The sequence below is a fragment of the Channa argus genome, chromosome 16 (genome assembly GCF_033026475.1).
Source record: "Channa argus isolate prfri chromosome 16, Channa argus male v1.0, whole genome shotgun sequence".
Classification (NCBI taxonomy): domain Eukaryota; kingdom Metazoa; phylum Chordata; class Actinopteri; order Anabantiformes; family Channidae; genus Channa; species Channa argus.
In genome coordinates this window covers 3,138,019-3,155,790 of record NC_090212.1, presented here as the reverse complement: position 1 = coordinate 3,155,790, position 17,772 = coordinate 3,138,019, and the positions used below count along the sequence as shown (strand labels likewise).

Sequence of the window (17,772 nt, the reverse complement as noted above, 5' to 3'; positions counted from 1 at the left end):
GCCACAAAAACCTCAGCTTTCCAAAAACAAAATAGAATATTGTGGACATATTTCCCTGTAGTATTTTTTGGATCAAGTATGCAGAATGTGAAATTCTCTCCTCTTTTTAGATTTTCCCTCTCATATTGTCATTCACTGGTTTTTACGTGATGCTAAGGTAATTGCTCGAATTACTAATGTGCATGTTTCAACCACACACTTCGGCAAGCAGTGTACACGTTCTACTGATCATATTGCCTTGATGTTCTTTCATTGTGAAGCTTGTATATAAGGTTGCAGTAGCCAAAACTGTGAGACCATCAGTCAGGGTGGTCTGTCTGCAGCATGTAATGCTATAGTTTGGATTCATCAACCCCTTATGGGTGACATAATTTCCAGCCAGAGCCTTAATAACTGTCTAGATTCATTCCATTTAACAATTTAAACTTGTATCCTCAATCTAAATCCCAGTGCTTTTCTTGTCTGTTTATGTGTCTCAGCCCACTCAGTGCTACTCTGCTAAAACCTTTACTGAAAGGCAGTGGTTTCTGTCCTAGGCCTACTGTTTCCACACTGATGTTCAGGCCTCACAGAGTCAATCATGGGAACTTTCCCAGTGAAACAAAAGGGTGTAGCCCTTCCCTCTGCCCCTGTCTCATCCCAGGAAAGGTTGGCTTTGCGTGCAAGTGGCGCACCTGGTAGTGCTTAGTTTACTCTGCTAGAGTGATGACATAGCTACCACTGACATGATGATAGAGCAACAAGGAGAACTAACAAACACTGCTGACTTTAAAGAGGAACTTGCATGTGCAATTGTAATGTAAAAATTACTTAGTTGTTTTCCGTCTGGTAAAATGTTGATGCTGTACATCTCTCCTTTGCTCCAAGACTAAACTAAATCACAAAGTAAAACTGCACCACAGTGAAGCATTCGATGTCGACTGTTTGAGACACTATTCATTAAAGGGTTTAATCTTTTTTATTTTGTGCTTTCATTAAAAAGGGAAACACGGGTGTTACATTTTTTTTTGCCTTTAACTACAAATCAGTCATACTTAATATTGCATCACTGCAGTGTAAGTGATTAGATTGATCATCTGTCGTTAAAAAGTTAATCTGTAAGCATTATATCTACTTGAGTAGACTATTTTGTGATTTTGCATTTAAAAAATGTTAATGTCTTGCAGTCATACAGCTGTGAGCAACAGCTACAGTATCCTCTTCTTCTACAGAACAAACAATCTAGGGCTGCAATTTTTTTATACACTGTGTTATATATTTAGGGTCACATTTTACCCCTACTAGTAGTATGACTCTAGAAATTCCAATTACTGTACATGAACTGGCAAACAGACATATCCCATCCCCATACAATGCATTCTAATGATTCAGGCATTGGTTTCATGGAGGGCCACCAGCAGGTTGACATGTTTAGCTTTCTGGAGAAACAACTTTGGATAAAAGGCATTGCAGGGGTAGAAACTTTCCTTCACCAAGTGCTGGTGTTAGCTTACTGAATGTATATATTATATCTTGGCAGTTTTAAAATGCTGACATTTCAAAACATTTAAATTATGTTTTTAACCTATTTTATACTTCACAGATTTAAAGCTTTGCTTGATGGAACCAGGACTCAACATCTTTAATTTGTAATCATCATGCTGGTCCCAATATAGAAATGTGCAACTGTATTATCTAGTAAGAAAATCAGTGCAGAACAGAAGGGTTTCACTGTTTGCTAGTTTCTGTCACTTGACTGATAAGTTTGTGAGCGTGCTGTGTGCCACACTGTCGTCCAGTTTGTTTTTTTATGAAAACTATGAAGAATTTTCATTAAAGTGATCAACAGAGTAGTAAGATAAAAAAACCTTGCAGAAAATTAAAGCGTCTGGTCATTATAGGAAGCCACTATAAATCATGTAATTCTTGGATTTGTCTTGTTAAGTTTGTCTCATGGCTAGTGTTCATTTCTAAAGATTTGAGCATAAGGTTAACAAGATTTCTTGGTTTGAAATAACATGTAATAAGAATAGATAGACCAGCACCAACTTTATCATTCCCTGCACTTTTTTAACCACAGTATACGTATGACTCAAACGGCACTGTTTTGTGGAATTACTACTAATAACTTTGCCTTTTACACACCCACACTTCTTCTTGCTCAAACATTCCTCTATTACTCTTACTGCTTTCTTGTATTTTCCTATTCCTATGATATATGCTCTATTGGACATGTTTATAGAGAGGGACAAGAAAGATGAGATGGAGAGATTGAATGCCCATCATGAACTGTGTTTGACCACAACATTTTGATTACATGGCATGTGACCAGCCCACAAATCTAACTTGCAACCCCCAAGAGAATTTTTCATCATATTCTAGAGGTCTATGGTATGTATAACAGTATAAATGAAGATATCAGATGCCAGAGATCTTGATAATGGAAAAACCATGTGAACAACACAAGTAATGAACTGTAAGAGCAATGACAGATTTCTTAGTAAGTCTTGGCTTGTATAGGTCATTTTTAATTGTGCTGGGTTTGATTTTTGGCTATGTTGAGCGCACTGCATGGCTGGTTTCATTTAAATTACAATTGGTGACTTGTTTTCTATATGTTATTATTCCCACTGACATCTCCTTTGTATTGGCTAATAGGAATAGGATGTTACTTTTAACATCCTAAATCATCTGCTGACCACCAGAGTTTAAGTTTGGCCTTGGCAAAAAGTCTGCAAGTCTCATGATAGAATCATGTTTGAAAAACACACTAATATGACTCTAAATTATGTGTTGTGATTAGGCTGTCAGACACGCACACATCTAGAGTAGAAAACAGATGAATGAATATTTTATAAGGCTATATTTAATCCAGATAATAAATACAAAGATCAAAAAGTCAGGTATGTGTTTTTAACAGGCACACTTCTTATAGGAACAACTTTAGCTAACCTTAGCCCCTTCACCTGCTAACCTGTGACAACCTTTGATTTCTTGTAATAGTAAATCAGATAACTTGCTAAGAGGTCGCTACTTATTTTCAAGAAGGCCCTGACCATATTCACACAGTTAAACACATTCACAATACAAACACAGTCTGACCTTTGGCCACTGAGCATCTCCATTGCAACTAGGATTAGGATTAATGACCTTGTTTAGAGGCACCATAGTAAATTTAAGCGTAATCGTAAATATTTTATGTAAATGTCTTTCATTTGAAATGTTTCCATGTAATCTAGCTAATACAATTAAAGGACCACCACCCCCACATTAGTACCAGTGAATGCAAATGCCTCTGCTAGCAGTCTTCTGCTTTCTTGGCATTAACAGAAATAGATGGTCGTCTTCTATTTCATATTAAAAGTTATAAGCAAACAGTTGGTGTGTTTAGCACTTACAACCATGTGTCAATTTCATATTCAAATTTGAAGTCACTGAATGATATTATGCTCTGCTATTAGGTGAGCATTATTTAGAGGATAAAAGTTGCTTGAATACAACTTGAATTGAGTATGAATGTACTCACACAAGCACTCGCAGATGTACTGAAACATTTACACTTGGACTCAATCAGACATACATACATGTGCAACCTCATCAGTGGCAGAAGATTTTGTGGAATCTTGGCAGGGTTTCAGCAGCCTCTCTGGCTCTGGCTTCTCTTCTCTCCATTGATTTATCCCAGACCATGACATCTCCCCAAGCCTGTAAGGTCAGCCTCTGCGCACATGTCAGTACTCTGGCATTATTAAAACCCACAATGGAGCCTGCTGCCTGTAGAAAATTACTGTGTATACTAACGTCTTTCAGTATGTTGTCACTTTCTGCTGCCTTTCATAGTGCAGTCAGTAAGTAACTAATCCCATCAGTTCTGAATATTTCTGAGAATAGCCTAGCTCTGCTTAGTCAAACATAATAAAAAAAAAAAACTCTATAATATATTTTTATATATTTATTATTTTTTTTCCTGGGCTAAACTAAATTATGTCATTAATTCTGTCATGCATGTGACATTTTAAGGATCAATTTGAGCTGCTGCCCAAAGGAAAGACCTAAAAAACTTCTTAACTAAATGTCTAAAGGTATCCTCGTTAAGATGTTGAAGAAGGAGAAGAAAAGAGCCCAAGATGCTGCTGCTCAGCTTGCTAACATCACTGATGGCCAGAGTCTGGTCCCGGAGAATTCCTTGATGACATCACAGCCACCATTGATGGAAGCGAGCACAGATGCCATCTCAGCTGGCCAAGCAGGACGAGCCATAATGTACATGAAAAGAGGTACTTTGAGAACCTGTGTTGTTTTTCCACATCTTTATAAAGCATTTAGATTGTCTAACATTTATAATACTTTCAAAAGGCTCCAGATACATGAGCAGGATGAGATATAACACTCACAAAAAGGGATTCAACTGTTACTTTATTTGGATATGTAGCATTAGTATGATCACCCTAATTGCTCTGTTACCCCAGGGTTTTAAGTTTTACTTGCAGCAAGCAAACAATACATGTACTTCCGGCCTAAGAGCAATCAACACTCATTACACCCCTCAGCGTGGGGGGCTTCATGTTTTACATATCCTGATATGTATAGACATGACCTTTAAAAGAAAGATTAGTCAATCTATACATATATTGTGCAACTTGACTATATGGTTGAGGCAAAATCTGCAAACCATGTCATTGTAGTTTCGGCAGAAAGTAGTTCCAAAGAAAGCTGTCCACAACGTGTAGTATTCAGGGTAATAGAGACACAGTTTCAGTTTTCAAAAGATTTAGCAGACTTTTTTTTCTCCTTTAAAAGTTTCTCAAATATCATAACCACCTTTCTTGTACTGTATTTGTGTAGAGGCATAAATCCGAGACAGTCTGAATAGTTGGACACTGTGTTTTATTTATTCTTTTGTCTCTTGTTTTTAATTTTGTAGAATAAATTTATGATTGTACTATTTAAACATATGTTGGTGCCCTGGTTTTTGCTGTCTTCTCACATTAAGAAGGTCCATGGTATACCAGGGTCAACTATGGCCAAATTGTCTTCTATATTATTTGGAAGTTAGTGTGTTTTCTCTTGTGATTGTGAGAGTTCCCTCCGAACCCAAAATGTTAGGCATAAGGTAATACTCCACAGAAATGGAATTGGTCCATGGCACTGGACCATGGTTGACTGCTACTAAATGATAAAAAGGCTTGCATGGGGACTAATAAAGTACTGTATAAAGTAAATAAACGTTTCACAGATGTAGACTCAATTAAATGTCAGTGTTTTTTTTGGGGGGGGGGCTGGAAGAAGCTATGAATTTGTGATGAATTGGGTGACTAGAATGCAGACAGGTGATCTTTCTCCATTGGAATGTGGGCAACTTGTGGTCATGCTGATTTTCAATGTGCCTGTTGAGGTTTCCTCTGGGGCCTGAAAAAAATCCTTGATTTCTGGATTTTACTGCATGGCACAGACTCTGACATCCCAAAGCTCCTTAAAATGGCTTATTTCTGAACAATGTCATCAGTGGGATTGCATGCATTTCGGAGTTTCCTTTTGGATGTCACTCAAATGTGTAGTGTAGTCAGTAAAGCAACTTTAGACAGTGCAGTAGATTAAACCTGTAATTTGTTGCTGATGAAAAGCTTGTGAGTTTAAATTATAATACTTATTGGAACATGATGCAGAGATCAGGGTCCAAAAGCAGCTCCTCAAAAAGCATTGGTAAAGCAAGGCTAATTCATTTGCTTTTGTCGTACACTTGATACAATTGACTGTATCGAATGCGCAAAGAACTTACTGTACTAATATGAAATGTACAGCGGGTGTGCTGCAATGTTATCAATGTTAGCCCAACAGCTGTTCAGTCTATATATTAATAATTTTCCACAACAGTATCATAGGGTAGTTGTTCCGATGTATCCTGATGACACTCTTGTGTCATGCAAAAACATCTGAGCTATAAGCTGTAAAGGTAACAACTATCATGAAAAGAGGAGAAAAGAGAAGGAAAAACAGTCATCATTCTGTGCGAAAGCTACAACTCAGGGGAATGTCCTACCACACAGACTTAAACAGAATTGAAATTTTTAAAATATTTTTAAAGCCAATTTGATTAGGTTGCTAGAAGACACTATATAACCACTGATGAGTATTATTGCTATTTAGTGTGCTGCTGTCTATGTTTCTTATTATTTATCGAGTTTCTTGTTTTGTTGATCATTGGCGTTTTGTCGACTGCTTTTGTTTGGACATTGTGATCGGGTTTTTTGATGTGGCCTTCCAGGGGGACTGCAGATGAAAATTTGTTTTAAGCTAACTGGATGGAAACCATTATGTTTTAACATTGCACATGGTCCCTCTTTAAATAAATGTTAATTAAAAATAAAGATATGCTCCCTAGGCAGTGGCAGCATTTTGTCTGTCTATTCCAGTTTCATTTTGGTTAAGTGGAGACTTAAGTGTGATGATAAACCTTAGCCCTCATAACGAGCTTGGTCATAGCCATAGGCACAGAAGTATGAGCCAGCAACTCATCAGACTGAGGCCGTGCTGCTGTCTGCTAACCACAACTCCCCCATCTCCTTTGACATTTTTGTGTAATGGTGCCCTGTGCGGTAATAAGGCAAGCAAGTGGTAATTGCAAACAGGGTCCCTGAGAGAGGATTCTATTAAAAACCGAACACATGTTTGAACTAGGTCCAGTTAGAATTAGTAAGCGAATCAGTCATACATGGATGGGACAATGGCGGATGACTATAAAGCTGTGGTTTATGAAATTGCTGACAGAAATAAAGTGAACATTATCATCTGGGTCACCTGACCCAAGACTTAGTTTCAGCTTGCCCTACAGCGCACTAAAAACTAAGAGAGCATTGAAAAAGATTTGATAAATGTGTCTCTGTGTTTTTAGGTATTGTAGCTGTTCATAGCATATCAAATCACAAGAGGGTAAGGTTTTTTTTCATAGCACATGAGTCTGAATAAATCTTAAACAGATTTACCTGGTTAAAAAAAAAGTCTCGTACATGATATTCACAAAAAGTAAAGATTATAATTGCTATGTGTTCATTTATTACCTGCTCCCAGCATTAACAGCAAGTTTCACCTCTACAGCACAAGTGATTCTAGTACATTTCATCTCATAAATCTCAGGACATCCCTTCAGATTTTAGGAATTCGAGCATTGCTGTGATTTAACACTAAAAGAGAGATGTGTGGAGTGCATACGCGACTAAAACATCTACTCAGGCCACTCAGGCCGTGTCAGGGCTGATTGTCTTTAGTATCACAAACGCTAGGAAAACACTGATTTAAAAATGCAATGTATAAAGTTCAAGAAATGTCAAAAATGTTAAAGTGATTAACTCTATGTGTGGGCTTGGTGAATCATGAAGGGGTTCTCCAAATGTTTGTCCAAATCCTTTTCAGCCTAAAAAAGGCTGCTACTGATCCCTTTAACTAGCTTCTAGACTAAATACACTTCTCTTAATTTTAATGCTTGAAATGCCGGCATACATGCCAGTACACTTTTTGCACATTCTGACTCATTGACCTGCAAAGTGAGTGAACGACTCGAGATTGTTAACATTTACTAATTTTGCTTTAATCATTCAGCTTAATTTCTTCTCTTTCCCCACGTACCAAAATGTAGGCCACACTTCAATCATTAAATCATTTGTTTTGGAGTGTAAAGAAATGCTACACATGGAAATCCATAAATGGGGCAAATGCTGTGCAGATGACTGCTGCAGATACATATTGGTGCTATATATTGTCCAGTTGTTGTGAAAAAGGTGCTGCCCCCTTTAAAAGTCCCAGATTTTGCAGTCTATTGTTAGCAGTTACATGTCCACTCTGGAATGTTCATCCACTTTTCTCACACTCTATGAGAAATGTGTCTTTGTGCTCAGTTTGCAGCCAAAGCTGTGTGCAGAACACTCTCCCAACCCCATCAGCTGTTAATCAGCAGGGAAAGCTTGATGTTGTCCAGAGAGGTGCTGTACTTTGGGAAACGAAAGCTTTTAACATTGAGCAGTTTCTGAAGGATCAGAGAAGATTCTACTTATGCTTTTGTGTTTCTGACTTTCAACCCTGAAGCACACCTGGTGTCAGGGTTTGTTTGTTTCTTGGTATGTTTTTCTTTGTTTGTTTTGTTTTGTTAACAAATGCTGAGGTATCAAAAATGTTTGCAGGCCATTATTTTTAGTTATGCATTGAATTTCACTTAAATACACAGTGCTACTACAAATACATCAGACAATTGACACAGTTCTTAAATGAAGTACTTTGTATTATATGAAATATTTTCACATCTGGAATGTGGATTTTCATGACCCCCTTGGATATAACTAGACTATATACCCAGATCATTGTTCTTTACTCTGTACTAATTAAAAAAAAAAATGCTTACACTTATCCTTTCCTCACACTGGATGGGTCACTGAAGGTTTATGAATTTTAATTTAGGTTTAATCTGATGGTTAAATGCTCTTCTTTGAATATCAACCGTAAATGGAGAACCATTCATGCTGATTGAAAAGCGTAAAATCAGCTCTACTCTTTCCATAATACATTCTTCTGTACGCGGTTTTTAGTTTTTATCAGAATAAAACATTACGCTGTATTCATTTGTAATGACCACTGCCTCTTTATGAACACACTGCATGCATTACAATATTTAAATTTCCTTGCAGAATATGTGCTCTGGATATTACATATAGGCATCAGGTTCCTCACAGATGGTTCTTGTTAATTTATTGTCCTATTTTACAGATACAGATGTGCAATATCTTGTTTAAGATTGTTTTATAGTGTAAGAAGATAGCTAATGGATGAACAAGATGTTAGTGTCATAATTCAGGTTGGTCATAAACTGTATTAAGGTTGCCAGAGTTAAAAGGAAACTTACAGGGGGAGGTACAGCTTGACATAAATCTCACAAACATGTAATGAGATGCCAATGATTTCACCAGGCCTTTCACACATTTCTGTGATCTTAGCAGAAACCTGAGACAACAGGGACACCTTAGAATCTCTTATTGTTCCTTCAGGGGGACCCTATATGAATTCAGTTCAATTCAACTTTATTTATATTGCGCCACTTCACAACAAAGTCATCTCAGGGCATTTTACAGAACAAAGTCCTGACTATACAAGTATATAGAGGCAACCCAACAATTCCCCCTGGAGCAAGCCCTAGGCAACAGAGGAGAGGAAAAACTCCCTTTAACGGAAGAAACCTCCAGCAGAACCAGGCTCAGGGTGGGCGGCCATCTGCTTTGACCGGTTGGGGTGAGTGGAAAGGGGAGAGACAAAAGAAAAGAGCAACAAAAAGCAACAAAAGCATCGGGCAGGTTGGTAGGACCAGTAGCTGCACGCTGGAAAACACACAGCTCCAAAGCCCGGGGACACCTGCAGAAAGGGACAGAGAGAGGGAGACAGAGAAGGACAACTACGAGAGAAAACACACAGAGTTAATGTCATACAGTAGTGACAATTGTGGGGTGAGAGTAGAGGAGAGAGGGAGAAGAAGAGGTGGGTCCCCCAGCAGTTTAAGTCTATAGCAGCATAATTATAACTAACTATATGCTTTATTAAAGATGAAGGTTTTAAGCCTAGACTTAAAAGTAGAGAGGGTGTCTGCTTCCTGAATCTGAACTTGGGAGCTGGTTCCACAAGAGAGGAGCTTGATAGCTAAAGGCTCCACCTCCCATTCTACCTTTGGAAATTCTGGGAACCACAAGTAGGCCTGCATTCTGAGATCGAAGTGGTCTACTGGGATGATATGGTGCTATGAGGTCTTCTATATATGATGGAGCCTGACTGTTCAGAGCTTTATATGTAAGAAGCAGGGTTTTAAATTCTATTCTAGATTTAATGGGAAGCCAATGGAGAGAAGCTAGTGAAGGTGAAATATGATCTCTCTTGCTAGTTCCAGTCAGCAGTCTTGCTGCAGCATTTTGGATTAACTGGAGGCTTTTTAGAGACTTATTAGGACACCCGAAAAGTAGGGAATTACAGTAGTCCAACCTAGAAGTAACAAATGCATGGATTAATTGTTCAGCATCACTTTGAGACAGGATGCTCCTAATTTTGGCAATGTTCCGTAGGTGGAAGAAGGCTGTTCTAGAGATTTGTTTTATATGTGAGTTAAAGGACAAATCCTGGTCAAAAATAACTCCAAGGTTCCTTTCAGTAGTACTGGAGGCCAGACTTATGCCATCTAGAGTAACAATATGGTTGGAGTCAGAAATATTGCTGCTCTTATGTAAGGCAAACAAGTTCTGCCTTTTTCTGCAAACATTTAACAGTTGATATCAGACTTCTTTCAGTGGTATTAAGTTGATGGAACAGAGTGATCATACTTCAGTTTGCTGGTATTTAATTTCCCAAATTTGTTGAAGCATCAACAATAGTCATGACACATTCCTCCGCTTTAAAACCCATGTGGTTTGTCAGCACTTGAAGCATGAAAAAGAAGAATTAGGAAAGTTGGCCTAAGTTCCATGTGATCTCATTATCCCACAAATGATGTTAGTACAATGTAATATGTTGTCATATCACTATTAGATATTCCTAGAATGTTGCTCAGTACTCAAGAAGCCCCCAAACTGATTTGCTGAGGTTGGCTATTGCAACATATGATGATGAGATGCTTGATGGTTTGAATCAGAACTTTCCCAAAATAAAGAAAAACAAAATTCCTAACCGTCCTACAAGTAATCGTAGTTAATGTCTTGCGTACATTATGGCTAGAACCACCTTGTCTAAAAAGGAATGCATTTATTTAACATTTTAGTGAAATCAGGTGTTGTGAACAATGCTGAAACTCTTGCAACATAAAGCTGGTTTGCACTGTTAAAATCATAGTTTGCTGAAAACACAAAACTAATTTTCTCTGTTACTGCCATAAAAACTTGAGCCACTAGTCAAGTTAAGTGCGTGCTTCAATTAATAAATAAATGTATTTTGTAATTGCTTCTCTTCTCTTAACTAATTAATTCATGTATATCATTTTGGTCTCTTTAGAGATTTGGACCTTTATCATAGCATATATTCTGAAATGTATTCACAGGAAAAATAGTCGCATAATAAAAAATAATTAGCTTTCTATTTACTCTACAGTAGCTTTGCCAGTCCACGAGAGTTTTATTGTTCATGTTGAGTCATTGGAATGAGATGTTTAATGTAAGTAGATCAACATAATTAAGACTCTGTACCTATGTCTATAGTGACTGTATAATTATTATTTTATTATTAACAAATCAAGCAGTAACGGGAATCACTGTACTTTAAGACACATGTTATTTGAACTAGGTTTAAAACTTAAAATTTGAAGTTAAAGAATAATATTAAGGGTCTTTTGTCATTTTTTAAATTGATTGTGCTTTCAACAATCACTATATCAGACAGTTAAACCAACTTTGAAGCTTCTGTACTCACATCTAGCTTTTCTGCAGCCCGGATTTATTTGTCTGTGCCATAGACCTGCAATGTTGTCCAAAAAATACTAAAAACAGATGTGCCAGACACACTGCTCCACTGGATGCTCCACTGGATGATATATTTTTTCATTCCAAAACATGTGGTGGATATATTTTTAACAAAAATTGACCCACTTGCTCCAAATCAGCCTTTCCTAGTATTCCAGACAGTCAACTGCACATGCTTTGATCTTTGGTGGAGTTGCAGCAAATCAAATCAGATTAGACAATGTTTAAAAGCAGTGTGTCTGGCTGATATATTTCTACAACAACAGAGTTATGTGAAAGAGACAAACAAGCTAATCCAGGCTGCATACTGACAACCAAACAAAACAAGAGTAGAGAAAATCTTTGTTGGCTTTAGCTTCTGTCTGTGGACAGTAAAATGTTTTAGATAATGGCCAGAGTTATTCTTTAAATGATGTATTTAATGTCTTCCTTTTTCACTATTTACATATTCATCATCGGCAAATGTCAGGTAAAGGTAAAACGAAAATATGTTGCGTAATGTGTGTAAACTGTTGTGTTTTGTTTTGTTTCTTTAAAGAGAAATAATGCTTTCAATACAGATGCTTATTAAACAAAATAACAAGCCCATTAAAAACAATCAGCAGGATCTCATGTCCAAGATTCGGTTGTTTCCCTTACATATATGGCAAGTTGCCGAAATAAGGTGGGGGGGCTTCTTCAGTATAATGCTGACATGCTCAGAATTGCTGTTTATGTTTGTGATTATGCTTGCTCTAAATCTTGAATGGCAGTCTAATAGTCCTTCAGTTGTATAATTAGTAATAGGTGGGAGGTCCACTGTATCAATGGGGCTCTAGCTCGCATCTGGCTGCCACATTGTAGTCGAAGTACCTGGGGATGTGGGAACATGTACAGCTCAGGTCTCTGTTCAAATCTGCCCAGCATGATCTGCCACTAAATTTCTCTTTAGATTTATTAGTAGGTTTGCTTTAGCTCAGTGACAAGCACGCATTCTCGTTACGATGGTTTATATGGTAGACTTGACCTGGTGCTTCTGATTGTTGGAAGCACTAGAATACGGTTTGTGCCTAATTGCTGGATTGTTTCTGTCAGGTCCACAGCTGTCTATGGGAAAGCAAGAGGCCTTTGAGACTTTCATTAGGGAACATGAGGACCATCTGACCGTTGAAGACAACAAAACCCTTCTCAAACAGAGGTTAGTGACCAGCAGGTCAAGTCATTACACTGTTGTGATTCATTCCCATTGTGACAATGGCCTAAACCTAACTTTGCCCAGTCTCGTATTATCATTTACATAGTGTGACATTAGTTCAGTGCTGTTTTCTCATGTCACAGATAGACCTTTGAGTTATTTAAAAACTAAATCAAACCATAAAAACTTGTTTTTGACTGTCCCATCACATGTTGTTCCTCAGATACTGTGTATTTTACATTATATAACTTCATTTCATTTCACTTCATGACTTACGGAGGTAAAAACCAAAGTGTAAAGAAAAGCACCATATTAAAGTATATCAATGATAACTGTCATTAATGTTAGAAAGTCTTGTTATAGTGGTCCATTTTAATTTTATTTTGGATTTTTTAGCAGCCACAGGGGCAGCTGGGTGTTAAAATGATTAAATCTCTGGTAATTTCTATGTATTTACTCTCTACAAAATACAATATCTTGCATTGTGCATGCTTATTGTTATGTTAACATGTTGAGTTTATCACTTTTCTAAATGCATTAACAATCCTTTGAACAGGTCAGCAGAGGCCAGAAGACTTGGGCAGCAGCTAAATGAGGCAAAAAAACAAATTAGTAAGTTGTTACAACTATAGAAGTTTTCTGCCAGAAATCACAATACAATAATTTTGGCGCTGTGAACATATACATTTATATACTAATTGTTTTTTTCATTGTTACCCTATCGGAAAACAAACTGTTGCAGTGATAACTTCTGTTGGCGTTGTCTGTCCTGACTAACACCAGCTTACCTGCTTGGAAAACGCTAATGAACAGACTGTTGAGGTTCTGTCTCCCTGGAGTGTAGAAATGTCGTTCAGCACATTCCTGAACCTTTGAGAAGCCTTCTGTGTTCCACCCACCCTCCAACCTGTAGTTTTTACTAGGCTGTCCCGGACAGTTTTATGATGAATCTGTGTTCTGGGTAAAGTCCTTGACAGGTAGACATACTGTGCCAAGATGTGGCCTGGCATAAACCCTAGCTTCAGACAATGTTAAGTGATTTTTGGCTGTAGTCTGGAGTTTGTAAATTGTACAGTACTACTGCAGGTCAGTGTGGTTAGACCATCAATGTGTGAATTTCTTTGGTTCATTGTTTTGTAAGATTTTAAATATTATATTATTATTATATAATTAGGAATGGGCCCACACTGATTTAAAGTCACTCTAGAAGTGACTTTAATATTAATTGTAAAATCTTTTATTAAATAGTGTGTCATAATCATTAGGGATGCTCAAAGACACGCTCTTTTGTGACAAGTGGATATAAGTGTAAATTATTTCACTGCACTTCAGTTGAATTTTCCATCAAACTCAAAGCAGTTCATATGTGTTATTAGGGGTTGATGTGGTTTGCATTTATTACTGCAAGCTGCATTTATGAATTTCCCTGGACTGTGTAAGTTTGTGGCTTATTTTTCAATTGCCATTGAAATGGATAGGTTTACCTCACACCAGCACTTGGCATTGCCACTGCAGCAGATCACGCTTGGTGGTTTGTTAGCATTTGCCTCTTACCCTCATACATGCAAGCATACACTTATCGCCCTTGAATTTGTCAGGAGTCAGTCTGTAAGATGCTGACACAGCCATAAATTAGACTTGCCATACATCATGCAAAAATCACCTATGACAGCATGTAGTATATTATCTCTTTAAATATGTTCTCCAGACATCATTACTGTTTGGCCATAGTTAGGAGAAACTGGATTTTGTCTAATTTAACATAGTTTTTAAAAATATGTAGTAACAAAATTCCCCAGTTTATTCAAATTTGGAAAAATCCCCAAAAACACATCTTGATGCTGTCAAATATTATTATATTGTTAGGTACATGGAGCTGCATTCTTCCTAGATGAGATACAGTGTTTTTAGTGGAAGGTGGTTGCCTCCTCTGGCTGGAAAGTGGTACCATAACATTTAATTCAGTGTGCTTCCTTTCCAACTTGGAAGCCCAGCTTTGAAATTTTACACTACTGTACCTGGGGCTCATACATACATGAAAGCAGTTGGCAAAATAGAGACAGAAGCTATAGGCTCAGTAACAGGAGAGGAAGTGCGAGGTGGTGGCCCATGGAGACTTCCGGTTTACAGTAATGAGCTTGGCCAGAGCATATGATGTTAGGATCCAGTCCCATTCAAGGAGCATACATTGTCTCAAAAAAATGAAAGCGTATACATATATATTTATATAGAGACATCAACAGTGCACATCCTCTAAAGCATGAAAGGTGCAGAGCAGCTGAAAGTGAGCAGCATCTCTTGATTTCTCTGCCACATGTGGACGGATTTATGCTGTACAGTCCTCAATCTTGTATCTGCGTTGCTATGTCACTTTCATCTGCGCACCTTTGCTGAAGTGACTGACAGACCCATGGATTTTGAGATAGATAGCAAGGAAAACTGTTTTGGAACCTAACACATATGTTGCTGCGGACAGTATAGTTCCAAACCACTTGAGAAGGACGATTGCAGGAAGTATGTAACTTGATTTCCATGCAGGATGTAATCTTTGTAACAAACAGACAATAGATTTAACATGACTGTTGCAGTGATTTACTTGTGGTGCTAATGTTACCAGCTGCTTATTACAGTGGTTTATGTAACGGCCCTTGTTTGGCTTATGTTCTCAGACAACACTGTCTTTGAACAGACCCGAGCAAACAGAAATCCTTTCTATGTTTCTCCTTATACGTTTTGATATGCAACATTTTAGTTATTCGTAAATTTAGTTGTGGGAACTTTATTATGTCTGTCCAGGATTTATTTATATTAGTTTGCACACTACCAATGCATTCAATCATCACATACTCTTAAAGAGACAGCCGTACAGATATTGAGATGGATTGCATGTATGGTGCTTGGCTTCTGAGCTCACTGCGGTATTCATGCAGCAAAACATTTTTAACCTCTAGACCAAAAGAATCACCAAATATTTATTGAGGCTTGTAGCTTGAAACCATTCCTTAAAGATGGCGGCACGCCTCCTGGTGATGTGGAGGGAAGCCCTGCGTGGTTTGGAAGAGGTTGTGGTGTTGAGCTCACAGTCTTGTCCTGGTAGGGTTTTAGGAGGACTGAAGTGTAATGATGCAGAATGGTGAGCTCACCACACACCACTATTTGACACGTATGCAAATGTATCTTCCAGGGCTGCAATGCTTCTAACTGGTGGCTAGTTTTGCTGCTTCAACAGGTTGTCTTTACCAATAGCTGCAAGGTTTGTATTTCAGATCTTCAATTAAAATCTAACATAAAACAAAGGCAACCTGAGCAAGTACAAAATATACAATTTAAATGACCATTGCATTCATTGAAGCATAATGGTGACATAATGGTACAGACTAGGCCTTTGAACCTTCCTAGAAATGGCCAACCTTCCAAAGTCTGCCTAAGAGCACATCAGCGACTCATTATGTATATCACAAAAGATCCATACATCTCTCACCTGAATAACAGTCAGTTGTCATGACTCCAGATAGTAAATGGTCTACACTTTTCTACCTGTTGGTACTCAAAGCGCTTTACACTGCGTCTCATTCCCCCAATTCGCACACACAATCACACCCCAGTGTTCTGGGTAAAGTCCTTGACAGGTAGACATACTGTGCCAAGATGTGGCCTGGCACAAACGCTAGCTTCAGACAATGTTAAGTGATTTTTGGCTGTAGTCTGGAGTTTGTAAAATGTACCGTACTACTGCAGGTCAGTGTGGTTAGTCCATCAATGTGTGAATTTCTTTGGTTCATTGTTTTGTAAGATTTTAAATATTATACTTATTCCCCCATTCACACTCACAGTCACACACACACTCACACACCGACAGGGGAGCTGCTATGCAGCTGGCCAACACTCACCGGGAGCAACTAAGTTCAGTGTCTTGATCAAGGACACTAACCCAGAAGGACATCTCTCATCTTAATGCTACCATAACACACCTACATGACCCTCAAACCTTTTAACAGATGGACTGATAAATCAAAATTTGAACAATTTGAAAAACACAGGTCCTGTTATACCTGTTATAAATCAGATGCAGAATTGAATAAAAAGAACATCATACCTATGGTCCAGCATATTGGTGCTAGTGTGATCTTGTGGGAATGTTTGTGTCAGGGCCAGGCAGGCTTGCTATAAGTGATGGGAAAATGAGTTATTCTGTCTACTGGAGAATGTCCACATTTTCTATTAAAACTAAAAATGATTACACCCCAAGCAGAAATATTAATGTTAGTCTGAAAGAAGTGTACGTCATGGCGGGCCACGTTTGTCAGAGTTGGGTTTGTTATTTATGCCCTTTACTTCGTCAAGACTTGGGCTGCCCACCTCACCACAATGTAAAGCCACAAGACTGTGTGATAGCTTCCCAGAACCTGATTCATACGCCATAGTATTAGGAAAACACCATCATCATGAGTGCAATATGTCATTTATGACATTTCACATCATCGCTCTCATCTCCACAATCTACATTAACCCAAATAGTCTAGTCTAATGTTTGCAAAGAGTTTTGAAAGATGGGCTGATCTTAAAGCATTCACCAGTGGAACTGATGTTAAACCTGAAGTCTGTAATAATAATATTGTTTTTCATTATTAATTGCTAGTACTCTATTAGAGACCCAGCTTTACTCAAGGTCTCTTCAGCAGAACAGATGTTTGTCTTAAATGCTCTTAGTGTCATCATCATCTTCTCTGTCTGATAGAGTGAAAGCTCTAATCCAACTGTTGTATGACATTATTAGAGGTGTTGAATGAAAACGTAGCTCCCATGTCCGTCACCCCCATTCTTGGTCAAGATGATACTTAATCTTTTAAGTGTTAAAAGAAATTGTCTCAAATGTGGCTCAAATAATTTTAGCGTGGTTTCTTTATAAATGTCTTTTAACACAAATTCTTTATCTTCATTTGGGCAATTACCTACTTCAAGTAGAGGAGAAGAGATAAAGAAAACCAAAGAGACAGACAGACAGGCACAAATGACTTACACATATGTTAATTCAGTGTTGCTGCCACCAGAGAGGCAGTATCCCAGAAAGCCTCCCTCATGTTGCTTCCTGGCTCACTAGAGTCACGAGTTCATTCGGATAATGTGGAATTGTGCAGCTCAGCA

General features: G+C 38.0%; 1 protein-coding gene across 1 annotated transcript in view; it reads left to right on the top strand.

The window, feature by feature from the left end:
• The window catches only part of kif6 (kinesin family member 6), a 50,743-nt gene that overhangs the window by 25,012 nt on the left and 7,959 nt on the right, over window positions 1–17,772 (top strand). Inside the window, exons 13-15 of the mRNA XM_067478937.1 lie at window positions 4,062–4,256; window positions 12,528–12,630; window positions 13,184–13,239. Coding sequence (XP_067335038.1) covers window positions 4,062–4,256; window positions 12,528–12,630; window positions 13,184–13,239 — 354 coding nt within the window. The remainder of the gene's footprint in view (window positions 1–4,061; window positions 4,257–12,527; window positions 12,631–13,183; window positions 13,240–17,772) is intronic.